The 15,830-nt window shown below is 50.3% G+C and overlaps 1 protein-coding gene and 1 pseudogene across 1 annotated transcript; one reads left to right on the top strand and one right to left on the bottom strand.

Moving 5' to 3' along the window:
• Positions 1-12,081: 12,081 nt before the first annotated feature.
• LOC144675071 (U2 spliceosomal RNA) lies at positions 12,082-12,255 on the top strand (annotated as a pseudogene).
• A 2,651-nt stretch (positions 12,256-14,906) lies between these two features.
• On the bottom strand, positions 14,907-15,615 carry LOC144675069 (zona pellucida sperm-binding protein 3-like; the record flags this gene model as incomplete). The annotated part of the gene is made up of 4 exons (XM_078536114.1): positions 15,581-15,615; positions 15,389-15,492; positions 15,120-15,297; positions 14,907-15,033 (listed from the first exon to the last, which is right to left on the bottom strand). Coding segments are annotated over exons 1-4 (444 nt in total), but the record flags the coding sequence as incomplete, so codon positions are not given.
• Between the last annotated feature and the right edge of the window lie 215 nt (positions 15,616-15,830).

Raw genomic sequence — 15,830 nt, 5'->3', positions numbered from 1 at the left:
AGCACTTGAAGTTATGAAGCCACAAGATATTAAGTAATTGCATAAAAAGACAGACAATTAAGCACAGCTTGCTTTTGTGTCTGTCTGGGGGTTGAGTAACTGGAATTTTGAAATTGCTGAAATTGTCTGGAGTTGGATTCCAGACTTTGATTTTTCTTACATCCCCTCCAAAACTTTCAAGAAAAGGATCATTAAAGGAAATTGCATGATGGTTCAAACCGCAATGCAGGTGCTGTAGTGTCCGGACTGTCACATGACCGGCTGCGAGAGAAACGCAGCTGGGAAGATGCTGTGTTAACAGCAGTGCAGTAATATCTTAACAGGAGCAATTACAGCACGAAGATATCGGGATTGGGAGGGTCCAAAATAACAGGCAACACTGAATTAACGCAAGAGTTAATTGAATTCATCTCTGAAAACAACACTGTTGTGACTTTCTCAATTCACTGGACCACTTCTAATGCAGTAACTTTAAACTGGTGCTGAAAACTGACAGGTATGTTGGCTGTATATTTCTGCTCTGTTTCTCTGCAGGATTCCTTTCTGTGGCATATCCCATGGGTGCTGGGCTGGCCCATTCCTGTGAGCTGCCCACTTGAGCAGATTTCAGTTGCACAAAGCGCCATTGTAACTGAATGCTATTTTATCTACATTCGGACTTACACCCACAGGGGTTACTGGATAGCGAGGTGGGAATGTGACTCCTGGTCCAACTTCCCCTTTGCGGCCATAGGGCACGGAGGCTAACTGCAGCATCCTTCCTGCAGGTGGCGATACAGCTACCTCAATGTCTGAGGTGCAATGACGAATGAGGCTCCATCTCTAAAGGGAGACAGTGACCTCCATCTGTCAGAGGATCGGCCCTGAGATCAGCTCTGACTGTGTGGGTGGACACCCCATGCCAGTGGCGCTGAAGGTCACTGTGGCCCTCAACTTCTATACCTCTGGCTCTTTCCAGGGGTCAGTGGATAATCTTTGTGGAGTCTCCGAGTCAGCTGTCCACAGTTGTCAAGCAGGCGACAGACACTCTGTTCTAATGTAGTGGCATTTATTTAAGTTGAGTGCCATGAGGTTGACAGGTGAGGAGCTGAGCACCTTTTGGACAGAGTAATGTGGGACGCACTGGCTGAAAGGGTGGTGGAGGTACAAACCCTCCTCAGATGCTATAAGTCTTTGTATGTGCAGCAGCGATGCCTTGGCATGTTAGGCCATGGGGATAGTGGTCACACATTGGGTAAGTTGTCTTTGGAAGGTGCTAGAGATGCACATCCTCAAGGGGACGAGGGACCTTTTGTGTATGACCCACACGTCTGACTGTATCAGTCTGTGAATGAGCAGTGTTGCTGCATTAATGATTGCAGCAACCATCAGTGCTTTGGATGGTGGGAAGACAGAGTGGATGGGACAGTGACCCTCAAATACCTGGCTGCTGCACCCCAGCCTCGCCGACACCTGCCGACCTGGCCATCTGCCTCCTCCCCAGCTCCATGGCCTGCTCCTCATAAGTGGTGAGGTGCTGCAGCACGGTGTGCCCACCACCAGTCGGCAGACGCTCCTGGCTATTGTTCTGTTTGTGCCTGCAGAACAGAGAAGAGGATTTATTGGGGCTGATCGCTCATGTACTCTGCACGCCGCACCCTGCACCCCAACCACAGTGGCCCATCTGAGGCCTCCAGCGGCTCCTGTCCACACTACTGGTGATCAGTCCCCAGAAGATAGTCCGGCTGCTCCCAACCCCCTGCCCCAACGGACACCTTGGACACATTCGGCGTCCATCACTTTGAATAGCACACGGGTCTTAGCTCCCATGGCAAGGAGGTGCAACTAGTTGCAGTGCCGATGCCAGCAGATGGCTCTTGGCCACGACACCTTGAGGCTCCCCTTCCACCATCTCATCACCATCAATAAGACATGTGTTGGAGTTCTGAGTATGTGTCTAGCTGCCTCCCCTGCAGGTTGCCCCCAGACTACTCAAATACCACAAACACCAACATATGCTGCGGGGAGAACCCATCTTCTCTTCAACCACTAAGGCTGATGTAAACATGGTCACTATGTGTTTGCCCACCCAGCGTGTGCTAAATGCCCAATGCAGTAACAACACTAAGACGTGGGGGAGGGGGCCTCAAAGGCTAACGCTACCTCCTGGGTAAAATGGCCAAGGCTGACATGGTCCTCACCCTTCCAGAGCGCAACAAATCATTGAAGCGCTTGTGGCACTGGGTTCCTGTGCGCCACACAGCATCTTGAGAGCTTACTGCCTCCGCCACCTCCTGCCATGCCTGCCTGGTCACGTGGGGGGCCCTCCTCCTCCCATCCTCCAGAAACAACACCTCCCAATGATTTGACACCTCTTCCAGGAGGGCAGCAAGGCAGGCATCGGGGAACTGAGGGGCACATTGGCCCCCGCGCTGGCCTACCCTTCAGCCTGCCCCCCTCCCCCTCCTCTACCCTCACCTCTTCTGGAGCTCGGTCGCTGGTCATGGTGAACAGCCTAAAGGAGGCTGCCTGGCCTTTCTTTATACAGACTGCCAGTTCCCCATTGGAACCAGCGGTCTGAACACGCCCGCTGCAGACTTGAATTTCCCGCTGAAGACGGGAGTCTGAAACACGCTGGGCGGGCCTTAATTGGCACGCCCGCACAAAATGGCGGTGCGGCCCGTTTTGCCAGCAGCGATTGGCTCCGCGCCCACTGCCGATTGGGTCGGGCCCACCCGCCCGACAAACACACAATTCAGCCCATGGTTGCAATGACAGATATTGTGACCTCGGTGCACGGCACTCTTCCCTCCCACTGGCACCCCAACCTCACTGCTGCCGGTAGACCTGGGCGCATGGCGCGCCTCCTGCTCGTATCTGGTGAGAATGAACAATTGTGCCAACCCTCCGCCAGTCTGCATCTGTTCAGCGTTATTGTGTGAGGTCTGAAAGGAGAGAGGAGCATTGATTAGTCCACCCTGTACCTGGATCGCCATTGCAGCCCTGCCACCCCCACCTGAGTGAAACATCGCAGGGCTCATGTGAATCTTGACCCTGGAGCTGCCGTACACTCACTCTAAGCAGCCAGGGCTGTGACCCCCTTGTCTAGATGCTGCCTCCATCACATTTACCACTCGCACTGTATCACCTTCCAAAGCAAGGAAGCACTACCACTTAGAACGCCAAGGGCAGCAGATGGATGGCTGCCCTGCTAGCTCGAAGTTCCCCTCCCAGTCAGTCAGCATCCTGACTTTGAAATGTTTCAGTGTTCCAGCAAATCCTTCAGGTCTCCCCCAAAGCAGTCCTGTGGGTACAAGTGCACCACGTGCAGCGGATACAGAAGGAAGCTCAGCACCACCCTCTCAGGGTCAGCTAGGTATAGGCAATAAATGCTGTCCCAGTCAGCCAAGGCCACATGCCGTGAAAGGGGTGGGGTTAGGGAACCTCCTCTTTTACACACCCCACTCCCCATCTCACGTGAAGATTCTATACCCCAGAATATTGAGCAGCCAGTCCTGCCCCTCCCTCAACCATGTCTCTGTAATATATCTCCACGTATTAATCAACACCCTCAACTTATCTGCCTTACTCGCAAGACTCCTTGCATTAAAATAAATACCATCCAGCCTTGCCATGCTCCCTTGTGCCTTAACTTGACTATATATGCTCTGCCTTCCAGACTGACTCTGTTTTTCTTCTATACTTGTCTGTACATCACCCCTGCTATACCTCCACTCTGTATCCCACACCCCCGGCCAAATTCGTTTAAACCCCCATCAACAGCACTAGCAAACATCGCAAGTATGTTGGTCCTGTTCAGGTACAACCCGTCGGACTTGTAAAGGTCCCACCTTCTCTGGAAGTGGATCCAGTGATCCAGGAATCTAAACTCCTCCCTCCTGCACCAACTCTTCAGCCACTCATTTATCTGCTCCATCAGCCTATTCCTATACTCAACTAGCACATGGTACGGGGAGTATTCCAGAGTGTGCAACCTTTGAGGACCTGCTTTTCAATCTGCTACCCAGCTCCCTAAATTCTTGTTGTAGGAGCTCATCCCTCTTTCTACCTATGTCATTGGGACCAATGGAAACCATGATCTCTGACAGTTTGCCCTCCCCCTTCAGAATGCCCTGCAGCTGTTCAGTGACACCCTTGACCCTGGCCCCTGGGAGACACACACCATCCTGGAGTCACGTCTGTGGCCAGAGAAATGCCTGTCCGTACCCCTCAGGATTGAGTCTATAATCACTATTACTCTTCCTCTCTTTCTCCTCCCACCTTGTGAGACTGGGTTCTGGCTCGCCCTCCCCAGAGGAGCCATCACTCTCTCCGTTTTCCAACACAGAGAAACTGTTCTTTAGTGTGATGCACTCTGGGGCTTTCCTGACTACCTGCCTGCCTCCCTTCTGACTGGTGGTCACCCATTCCTCCTCTGTCTGCACTTTGTAAACTGCAGGGTGACCATGTCTAAAAACATGCTATCCACGTAACACTCAGCCTCATGGATGCACTGCTGTGCTTCCAGCCGCCGCTCAAGCTCCAAAACCCGGCACTCAAGCTGGTCAAACCGGTGGCACTTCCTGCAGATGTGGTCATCCAGACTGCCAGGAGTGTCTAAGACTTCCCACATACTGCAGGCCGTACAACACACGGGACTGAGCTCTCCTGCTCAGTAAATATTCTTACCTTACAGTTAAGCCAAGTAGAGTAGAACATTATTTCAGTTTCGTTCTTTTATAAAAAGCTAGAACTCATGCCTTTCCTTAGTGTAGCTTTAAAGTGGAGAAAAACAACTTGCCCACTACCTACCAATCAGCTCCTTGCTTTGCTCTGATGTCTGCTTTCCTCAGCCTTCTTGAATTCTGGTGGGGTTAGCTGCTGCTCCGACCGGCTCGATCTGGGCCTTGACCCTCAGGATTTTATTGAGAAACTCTGCTGGCACCGTTCAGCACCTGCTGCTGCTCCGACTGGCTCGATCTGGGCCTTGACCCTCAGGACTTTATTGAGAAACTCTGCTGGCACCGTTCAGCACCTGCTGCTGCTCCGACTTGCTCTTGTAGGCGGTGGACAGGGTTTGGGGAACTAGGAGGTGTTACTTACCACAGAATTCCCAGCCTCTGACCTGTTCTTGGTCCAGTTCTGTTTTGGTCAAATGGTAAGCCCCAGGATGTTGTTAGTGGGGGTTTCAGCAATATTAATGCCATTGAATGCCAAGGGGCAATGATTTAAATTTTCTCTTGTTGGAGATCGTCATTGGCAATTTTGCAGTGCCACAAGGGTGCTCATTCTGAGTTTTTTACGTCGCTCGTTGGTGTTGTAACTACCTCCTGGGATTGACCACAACCTTGCGCAGGACCTCCGTTATGCAGAGCAGGGTGGTCTCAAACGATATGACTATCGTGATGCCAGCAAAGCATGGAAAGTTGTACCAACAGAGAGAGAGAGAGAGAGCTTGTTCAGGTTAGTTCAACTTTTGTCTGGACACATTTACCCATAATCACATTATCTGATGGGTTGTCTATTCCGTAAACCATACAACAGTACAAAAAAAGAACAAACCGTTGCCCTACAATTTGCCTGATTACAATTCACAGCAAGCAGGGATCTGGCGAAGCAGTGCAAGTCTTTACTCACCCATTGAAGATTAGCTTCCATTGATCATATTATGGAAATTGGTTTTAACAAACCAGGTCTGTGTTGTCATCACCAGCGAGGCTATGTCAGAACAGTAGCCATGTATTCAGAAGGGAGACCAGCTTCCAGCCTGGATACCACCTTTTGCAGACGACTGGGCCCTTGAGAGATGTTAGCTTGTCATGTCTTTGCTCTTGACCGGTGGAACAGGTTGAGGACACTCATCCCTTGGCAGTCATACAGCTAGCTGTATGTACCTCCACCCTGAGTACACAACATTTACCTGCAACCAAATAGTTGAGCTTTGTGGTTGACTATCTCAGACTTAGGTGGATACTCTTGGCCAACACTGCACCTGTTGTTCCTGGAGGAATGCAGGAAGGCACGACTCACTGTTTCAGAAGGTTCAAGACTGCCACAGCTACTGTAACCTATAAACTAGTGATGGGCGACCTAGGCTAGTGAGTGGGCCGGGTGAGTGGTTCCCCTCCATCTCAGTGGGTCACAAGATTGAAATCAGGCACGCGGACTAACCCTGGCCCCGTGAATAAGATTAAATATACTTAATACACACTGAATATTTCCTAATCAGTGATGGGAAATGTTTCCACAACTTCCTTCAAATTTGGAAGCTGTTGAGCACGTTGGGCAGAACCCACTGTGAATTTGGCCATGTGAGAGGAATGGCGTATTTCATAATGTCTCTTAACGTGTTTTTTTAAACTGATTTATCACCTCGTTGCAAATTAAGCAAAATAGCCTCCCTTTCTGTTCCACAACACGATCCAGCTCCCAACTCTCTCTTCCCATTCTGCCCTCATCGACGATTTTCCTCTTTTAGGCTACTTTTCCCTCTGTACTTTTTGATTTTGCACTTGATTCTCCTCCTTTATCAACACCACTTTGACACCGATCCATTATATAATTAGGGGCCAATTTAAATTACCGGCAAAAGTAACAATGCGCAACCTCCCACGTCCACCGGTCTTGTAACCAAGATGGTCTCGCGGGATAGGGTCATTTTGCTCACTGCACTTGCGTGCCTGGAATTTGTGGGGTGTGCCGATTGAACCGTCAGGGTGCTTTGGATGCAGAGGGAGCGCACAGCTCTCAGTCAATGTTGTGTGCAATCAGCACACACCTCACTTCACGTGCCCCAGCTTTGCGTGAGTATCACTTCAGTAATACCAGTAAGAAAAGAACTACCCGGACAGAAACCAGCGGAATCTGGAAACCCAGTGTGAGGGCAACAGTCAACAAAGTGAACTCAGAACCCTGATGGGCCTGCAGGTTGCCCACCACTGCTATAAACTCAATGCCGCATGATTACTGAATGGGAGGTATTAACCTTCTCTGACCCTGGGCAGCACACCTAGTTGGAATGACTAAGGTATTGTAACCTCTAACTCCCACGTCAGAGTAAGGTTTCAAAGGGAGTGACGAGGAATCAAAAGATATTTATTTGTGGGGTGCAAATGTTACAGGTTTGGACTGATAAATGGAAGTAAGTTGTCCAGCTCTTAACTGTAAATGCACAAGGATTGCTTCAGTATCTGAGGAGTCGTGAATGATGCTGAACATTGCACAATCATCAGCAAACATCCCCACTTCTGACTTTGACAGAAGGAAGGTCATTAATGAAGTAGCTGAAGATGGTTGGGCCTAGGACACTACCCTGAGGAACTCCGGCAGTGATGTTCTAGAACTGAGATGATTGACCTCCAATAACCACAATCATTTTGCTTTGTGCTGGGTATGACTCCAACCAGTGGAGAGTTTTCTGCTAATTCCCATTGACTCCAGTTTTGCTAGGGCTCCTTGATGCCACACACGGTCAAATGCGGCCTTGATGTGAAGAGCAGTAACTCTCCCCTCGCCTCGGGAGTTCAGCTCTTTTGTCCATGTTTGAACCAAGGATGTAATGAGGTCAGGAGCTGAGTGACGCTTAATTATTGCTGAGTAAGTGCCACCTGATTGGAATGTGTCGACACGTTGCATCACTGCTGATGGAGAGTCATCTGTGGGGTGGTCATCGGCCAGGTTAGATTTGTCCTGCTTTTTGTGGACAGGACATATGTAGGCAGTTTTCTACATTGCTGGGTCGATGCCAGTGTTGTGATGCTGAACTGAAACAGCTTGCTTAGGGGGCGTGGTTAGTTCAGGAGCACAAGTCTTCAGTGCTATTGCTAGATGTTGTCAAGTCCCCTAGCCATTGCAGTATCCGGCCTTCAGCCGTTTCTTGATATCATGTGGAGTGAATCAAATTGGCTGATGACTGGCATATGTGATGCTGGGGACCTCCTGGAGGAGGCAGAGATGGATCATCCACTCAGCAGTTCTGGCTGAAGTCTTTTGTGCTGATTGTACTTGGCTCCCTCTTTAATTTAGGACGGGGATATTGGTGGAGCCACCTGTTCAGTTAGTTTAATTGTCCACCTCCATTCACATTTGGATGTGGCACTGCTGCCGATCTTAAATCTGATTCATTAGTTGTGGGATCACTTGGCTCTGTCAAATGCTGCTTTGTTTAGTAGGCAAGTAGACCTGTGTTGTAGCATGTCCCTCAAGTGCTTGATCCCTTTGGCCATCCATGTTGTTTGAAAAATATCAGCTGATAGTCAGTGAACCACAGGCTCTGCACAGTTGCTTTGTGGGACTCCATGAAGGCAGATGTTTGTGTGCTGCAGTGCCCATTGTGACCTGTGGGGTGTCTGGCTCTCCCAGTGTGACAGGACATTTGAGAGGAATGTAGCACAAAGGTGTTGGCAGAGCAAGGGTTAATGTAGGATTGGGGAACAGTACCACCCATGATATGATGTAGCGAGTCACATGACAGTAGACTATGTTGTAGAGTCTGAAAGGAGGCAGCAGGGAGACAGTCCACGCATGACGGTACCTTGGATATGTATATAGTTATGGGTTACCAAATAAATGGTTTATGTTCAACCAAACAAGTGAGACACCAAGCAACCTTACAACATGGTGCCAGTGAAGGATGGAGCCCAGAATCCCAGGGAAGCTGGAGAAGAAACCTAGATTCTCAAAGCATGAAAAACTAAAACCTAAGCCTGACCTGAGACATATGCACCTAAATTGAAGACACAGTTGGCGACAAAGCTCCATTGTAGACATGGAGGCGGAAGGACTCCACCAGGTCACACGGACGTCTGTTGTCAGACCTGTAGTGTCAAAGGTTCTAGCTAGATCAAAGTAAAAAGCAAAATTCACATGCGGCCAGACGGGTCGATCCGTTCCAGGATAGACTTCCTGTTTGTGTCCCGAGCATTTGTGGTCAGATCCACCAACGCCTGGACAAACCGCTAACTCCTGACGAACTGACTAAGGCCCTTGAGTCCTTTGAGAAGAGTAAAACTCCCGGAAGCGACGGCTTGCCGGCGGAGTTGTATTCGGCTCTGTGGGACTTGATCGGCCCAGACCTGCTAGGGGTGTACGAGAGTATGCTCCTGGCCGGTAGTATGTCAGAATCCATGAGGAAAGGCATCATCACCCTCATCTACAAGCACAAGGGGGAAAGGGAGGAAATTAGAAATTGGCGACCCTTTTCACTGTTGAATGTGGACTATAAGATTCTGTACAAGGTCATCGCCAATCAGGTCAAATCCGTTCTGGAATTGGTGATCCACCCTGACCAGACCTGCACTGTGCCGGGCAGGAAGATCTCTGACAGCCTCGCGCTGCTCAGGAATACGATTGCCTATAGAACCATAGAACACTACAGCACAGAAAACAGACCATTCGGCCCTTCTAGTCTGTGCCAAAATATTATTCCACTAGTCCCATTGACCTGCACCTAGTCCATAACCCTCCAGACCTCTCCCATCCATGTATCTATCTAATTTATTCTTCAAACTTAAGAGTGAGCCCGCATTTATCACATCAGATGGTAGCTCGTTCCACACTCTCACCACTCTCTGAGTGAAGAAGTTCCCCCTAATGTTCCCCCTAAACCTTTCCCCTTTCACCCTAAAGCCATGTCCTCTCATGTTTATCTCTCCTAATCTAAGTGGAAAGAGCCTACTCGCATTTACTCTGACTATACCCCTCACAATTTTGTAAACTTCTATCAAATCTCCCCTCATTCTTCTACGCTCCAAGGAATAAAGTCCTAACCTGTTTAATCTTTCCCTGTAACTCAACTCCTTAAGACCCAGCAACATCCTAGTAAATCTTCTCCGCACTCTCTCAATCTTACTGATATCCGTCCTGTAGTTAGGCGACCAGAACTGCACACAATACTCCAAAGTTGGCCTCACCAACCTCACCATAACATCCCAACTCCTATACTCAATACTTTGATTTATGAAGGCCAGTATGCCAAATGCTTTCTTTACAACCTTGTCTCCCTGTGACGCCACTTTCAGGGAATTATGTATCTGAACTCCCAGATCCCTTTGTTCCTCTGCACTCCTCAGTGCCCTACCATTTACTGTGTATGTCCTACCTTGCTTTGAGCTTCCAAAAATGTAAATGTAATCCTGCCTATGTGCAGGACAGGGGTGTGGACACCTGCCTCATCATCCTGGATCAGGAGAAGGCCTTTGACAGAATATCGCACACCTACATGGTGGATGTGCTCTCCAAAATGGGGTTTGGGGAGGGAATTCGCAATTAGATCCAACTGCTCTACACTAACAGCGCAGTCTCAATCAATGGGTGGGAATCAGATAGCTTTCCAATTAAATCTGGAGCCAGGCAGGGCTTCCCTCTGTCCTGTTTGTGTGTTGCATAGAACCCTTTGCTGAGTCCATCAGGAAGGATCCGGGCAAAAGAGGAGTGACAATCCCAGGCAGTGGAGGCACTCAGATCAAAGCCTCCCTGTACATGGACGATGTCGCCATCTTCTGCTCGGATCCGCTGTCGGTGTGCAGACTGATCCACATCTGCGACCAGTTCGAACTGGCCTCGGGAGCCAAAGTAAATTGTGGGAAGAGCGAGGCCATGTTCTTTGGGAACTGGGCTGACCGATCCTTTGTCACCTTCACCGTCAGGGCTGACGGCCTGAAGGTGCTGGGGATATGGTTTGGAGGGACCGGGGCATGCATTAGAAACTGGAAGGAGCGAGGGTCTATGGTGCAAAGAAAACTGGGCATGTGGGAGTGACGCTCCCTCTCCATTGCGGGTAAGAACCTGGTCATCAGGTGTGAGGCACTCTCGCTGTTGCTGTACGTGGCGCAGGTCTGGCCCATTCCACACTCCTGCGTGGTGGCGCTCACCCGAGCCATCTTCCGCTTTATCTGGAGGTGGAAAATGGATCGTGTCCGCAGGGACGCGATGTACAAGCCTCTAGATAAAGGGGGAGAAAATGTGCCCAACAAGCCCTCAAACTGTGTGAGGCTGCATCAAGCTGTGCGTAGATCCTCAGTACGCAAACACCAAGTGTCACTACGTGCTGAGGTTCTACCTGTCCCCGGTGTTGCGAAGGATGGGTCTGGCCACGCTGCCGCGGAACGCTCCAAGTAATTGGACCGTGCCGTACCACCTGTCCCTGGTGGAAAAATCTATGCAGAGAAACAGCTTTGACCACAAGTCCATCAGGCAGTGGTCAGCACATAACGTCTTAGAGGCCCTGAGGGAAAAGGAGAGGGTGGATCCTGTGGGATGGTTCCCCGAGCAGACTGTCAAAGTCATTTGGCAGAATGCCTCATCGCCAGTACTTTCCAACAAGCACCAAGACGTAGCTTGGCTGGTGGTGAGAAAGGCCCTCCCCCGTCATCCTTCCTACATGCCAGGAGTCTCACCCCCTCTGCACGTTGCCCTCGAGGTGGCTGTGGTGGGGAAGAGACCGTTGTTCACCTCCTTGTGGATTGTGCCTTTGCAAAGAAGGTCTGCAGAGAGATGCAGTGGTTTCTGTCGAGGTTCATCCTGAGCAGTTCTGTGACACAGGACTCTGTGCTTTACGGGCTGTTCCCAGGGACACACACTGAGACAAACATCAACTACCGCTGGAAGATCATCAACTCGATGAAAGACACTCTTTGGTCTGCCCGAAACTTGTTGGTCTTCCAGCGCAAAGAGTTGTCCCCGACCAAGTGTTGCAAACTGGCACAATCCAAGGTCCAGGACTACGTGCTGAGGGACGCACTAAAGCTTGGGGCAGCCACCACAAAGGCGCAATGTGGAAGGGTCGCTGTCTAAGACCTTTCTGCCATAGGGCACCTAGGGGCTGGGAAATGTTGAGAGCCCCTCGGGCTGCACAGCTGAAAATGAATGTCTGCAATGAATACTAATTGTATTGAAGCACCTCAGAGAGCAACATGGTGTATGTTGATAACTCCGATACCTTTGTCTGATTGTCTGTAATGACCATATTGAAATGATTGTAATATTCATTGATTGTATTGATGCACCTTGTGATCCATGTGTAAAAGTTGAATCTGATTGTAGTTTTGTGATGGTGATTTTGAAATGTTTGTAATGTTCTTCCAGATATTTTATGAATAAAGCATATTTTTCATTAAAACAAAATCTGTTCTTATCAGTTTAATATCTGATACGTCCCTTATCTGGGGACCATATATTAAATTGATTTTTGGAGCAGGGAGATGGAACAGGATCTTTCTCCGTCCATTCCACACATCGACCCGGTATTGCAGCGTCTTCAGGAATGGTGCAGTTTTGCCCTCTACAGGGTGAAAGGGAAACTAAAAAGAAGAAAAAGTCATTCAGAGCATTGTCCTGCTTTCCATCATTGATCTGGTTGAACTGAACTTGTGCTGAGTGGCAGGACAGGCTCATTGGTGCCAGACTGACTGATGCCCCCTGTTGGGTTTTGGTGCAACTGCAGGGATGCTGCTGGTGTGCACTTGTGCTGCTTGTCAGGGTGGAGCCCGGGACTGGACGATGCCCCCTGTTGGGTTTTGAGGCTGTTGCAGGCGCTGCTTCAGGGAGGCAGCATCAAGCAAGAAACGTCCTGATGCTCAGTGCTGGCTGTCGCGTCTTCAGCCCGTGTTCGGCCACACGCAGCAAAACGGACGGTGAAGCCGGAGGCTGGGGAAGACGGGACGGGCGCATGGGTTTCTGGGTTATCGCTTCTCGGACTTTTGGCTAAGATCAGTTGTAGTGAAGCGATGGCTAAAACCAAAGGAGCCCCAAACCAGGGGGTACGTAACACCGTTCGGGTGGCAATGAAAGACAGTGAAGGAGGAGCACCCATGGATCGGGCCTTCCTCATCAAGCGGATCCTGTTGAAGGCGTGTGGATTTGAAGCGGAGGAGATCTACTCCCTGCGAGACTTCCCCAGCGCTGGATATTTCTACGTGACCTTCAGGAATGTTGCTGCCTTCGTCAAGTTCCTGAAGGTGTTCGAGGAGAAGAGAGACCAGCCGGAGATGAAGATCCTGACGGTGGAGCCGCTCTTTGCTCTGCCGTTGCAACGGGACCGTGTGGTGACGGTGCATCTCTACAACCCCCACGTCCCTGTCGCTGACGTGTTCACCTTCCTCGCCAGGTACGTCGACAAGGTTGGGAGCTGCACCAAGGTTAGAGACGCCTTCGGGATTTGGACCAGCAAACGCCAGTTTAAGGTCACGTTCAAGACCGATGGTAAGGGAGCCATCTTCCATCCTCCTTCCAGCTTTGCTATCGGGGGAAGCCGTGGCTACCTTGTCTACACTGGGCAACCCAAACTTTGTCACTCATGCGGCAAGTCTGGTCATGTGGCGGCCAACTGCAGCGCCGCCCTCTGCAAGAACTGCAAACAGGAAGGGCACCAGACAAAGGACTGCAAACAGACTAAGTACTGCAACCTGTGTGGCGAGGCAGGTCACCTCTACAGGACCTGCCCTAAACGCTGCCTCACTTATGCACAGGCAGCCAAAGCCAACGAGGGGGAGGCAGAAGAAATGCTTCGTGTCACTACTACCAAGGACACTTGCAACGCTCCAACCACCATGGCCCCCAGTGAGAACAATGGGACAAAGGAGGACGCAGAGAGAGACAAGGTGGAGGAAAAGATTGAGGCAGCAGACAGCCGATCAATAGCACTACCCCCTGAACCTCCCACTCCTCAGGAGAGCGAATCAATGGAGGAGGAGGAAGCAGCGGAAAATCAGCAGGGAGAGTGGCAGCTGGTGAAGAGAGACAAAAGGAAGAAGAGGCTAAGAAGGGACCAAGCCACTTCCCAGACAAGTGGCAAGAGGCGTCTCCCATCCGACGCGGATGACAAGGGCAGCTGCTCTTCGGACGAAGAAAGGCAAGTGCAGCACCTACAGAAGAAGCGGAAAAGCTCTAGGGAGTTGGAGGACGAGAAATCCGAGCTCCAGAACACTGGAGACAATGAGGAGACCAGCGCACCCCAACTTTGCCTACAACCCGAAGAGGCCAGCGCACCCCAGCCCCAGCAAGCTGGGAGCAGTGAAGCGCTCAGCGCACCCCAGCTCCGGGAAGCCGGGAGCAGCGACGCCAAAGAGGGGGAGAGGATTGGAGAAGCTTCTCCAACAAAGGACATTTCAAATCCCGTTCTCTACACGAATCCCCAGATGCCACCTGAGCAGAACATCTCCAATGGGGAGGTTCAGGACAGTTTCCTCAGCCTATCCAAAGTGAGGCAATTTGTGAACACTATGGGTATGCAGGAGCAGACCAAAGCTCTGGGACTCTCAGGCAACAGGTTTGGTAAGAGACTAAATGCTTTAAAATGAGTGTAAAGATTGTATCCATAAATGTGCGCAGCATTAAATCTACTACGCAATGTGTTGCGACCTTGGACTACGTTGTCAAGGTCAAAGCTGACCTGTTGTTTCAGCAGGAGTGTGCGATACCGCACCTCAGCTCCTGCAGGGGTCCAAGTGAGGCCTCACCCTCCCACTTCAATCCAGCTTCACTCTCTGCAACATCAAACATTCCAGTTAGAGAGGGGAAAGGGGGACGTCCAACATCTAGAGGATCAATGTCCTACCAGCTTCAGGTACAAGATCTCTCCTTCCTCTGGGACCTAACCACAACTCCCTTGTGGCACCACAGTTACCCACATGGCAACAGGCACAAATGTCAATGCTCGATTCCTCCAATGGGGTCCAGCTAAACAAGAGAAATAGCCCATCAACCAGGTTGTGCATCACATCCCCACACAACATCTCTGAGGGAGAGAGAGGGAACTGACACATTCTGCACCTTCTGGAAAGTACAAGCTTTGTTCCTGGAATCCCTCTGATCCAATGGAGCAACTTTCAGGTGACAGGTGATGAAAATCTGAGGGACACATTCAACACAAGTCATGATTCAGTGACTCCCTCCCAACATGGAGACCCCAATGATCAGCTTCCTCTTACCAAGGAACGGTCATCTCCAAGGAAACGGAACGCATCCAGGTCAAACCGGAGCTTGTCCAGCTCCCGCTCGTCTCTTGGCAACATAAAGGTTGAAAAGGAGTCCTCAGCTTTGCTGTCCAGGAGGCAACTGAAGAAAGATTAAAAAGGGACAGGAAGTGAATCAAGTGAAGCCATTGAGATGGGACCAGCTGGAGAAAGCAGAGAGCTCCTTACCCATTGTGGTCAATGAAGCTATATCTCGGGGTGGAGTCCTTGTCTGGGCTCAATGTAGCTACACAGCGGTCAATGTAGAGCTTCAGGGGCATGTGGTTGGTCATTGAAACAGAGGCCTCAATGTGAATGAGCTCACCCAGGTAGTAGACAGTCGAAGTGCGCTCTGTAAGCCAGTCACCTGAAGTACCTGAGGACAAGGGTTAGAGACAGTGGCTGTAACTCCCAGTGAGTGACTACAGGAAATCACTCCCCATCCACCCATCACATACCCTTCATTAGGCGCAGAGAGAATGACAGATTCCCTTCTCCAGACTTGGTGGAGCTGAATGGGATCCAGGTGGGCTTGATGGGGTCACTGCTCACATTGCCCTTCCTGGAAAGGCAGGGGAGTCATTTTAGGACATCTTCAGAGACCACCAGCAGCTGTAGATCTTATTGACAAAGAGGGTAAAGATTCTCACCTAAAATAACGACTCAATGGGAACAACAGCTCCATTCGTTCTCACAATGACAGATCCATGATACTCTGGGGTGTGGTTCAGGTGGGTGGTGTAGATGAGGAAATCTCCAATCATCTGAAAGAATCAGGTGAAGGAATGAAGAACTGATCTGAAATGAGAATGTTCTGCAGAGGGCTTAACAATCAGGTCATCCCATCCCCTGAAAACAATTCTGAGGGGGATTGACAGGGTCAGTGTGAAGAGGCTGCTT

The sequence above is a fragment of the Cetorhinus maximus genome, unplaced genomic scaffold (genome assembly GCF_964194155.1).
Source record: "Cetorhinus maximus unplaced genomic scaffold, sCetMax3.hap1.1 HAP1_SCAFFOLD_909, whole genome shotgun sequence".
In the NCBI taxonomy this organism is placed as follows: domain Eukaryota; kingdom Metazoa; phylum Chordata; class Chondrichthyes; order Lamniformes; family Cetorhinidae; genus Cetorhinus; species Cetorhinus maximus.
The sequence above is the reverse complement of the archived record's forward strand: the minus strand, read 5'-3'. Positions and strand labels throughout refer to the sequence as shown.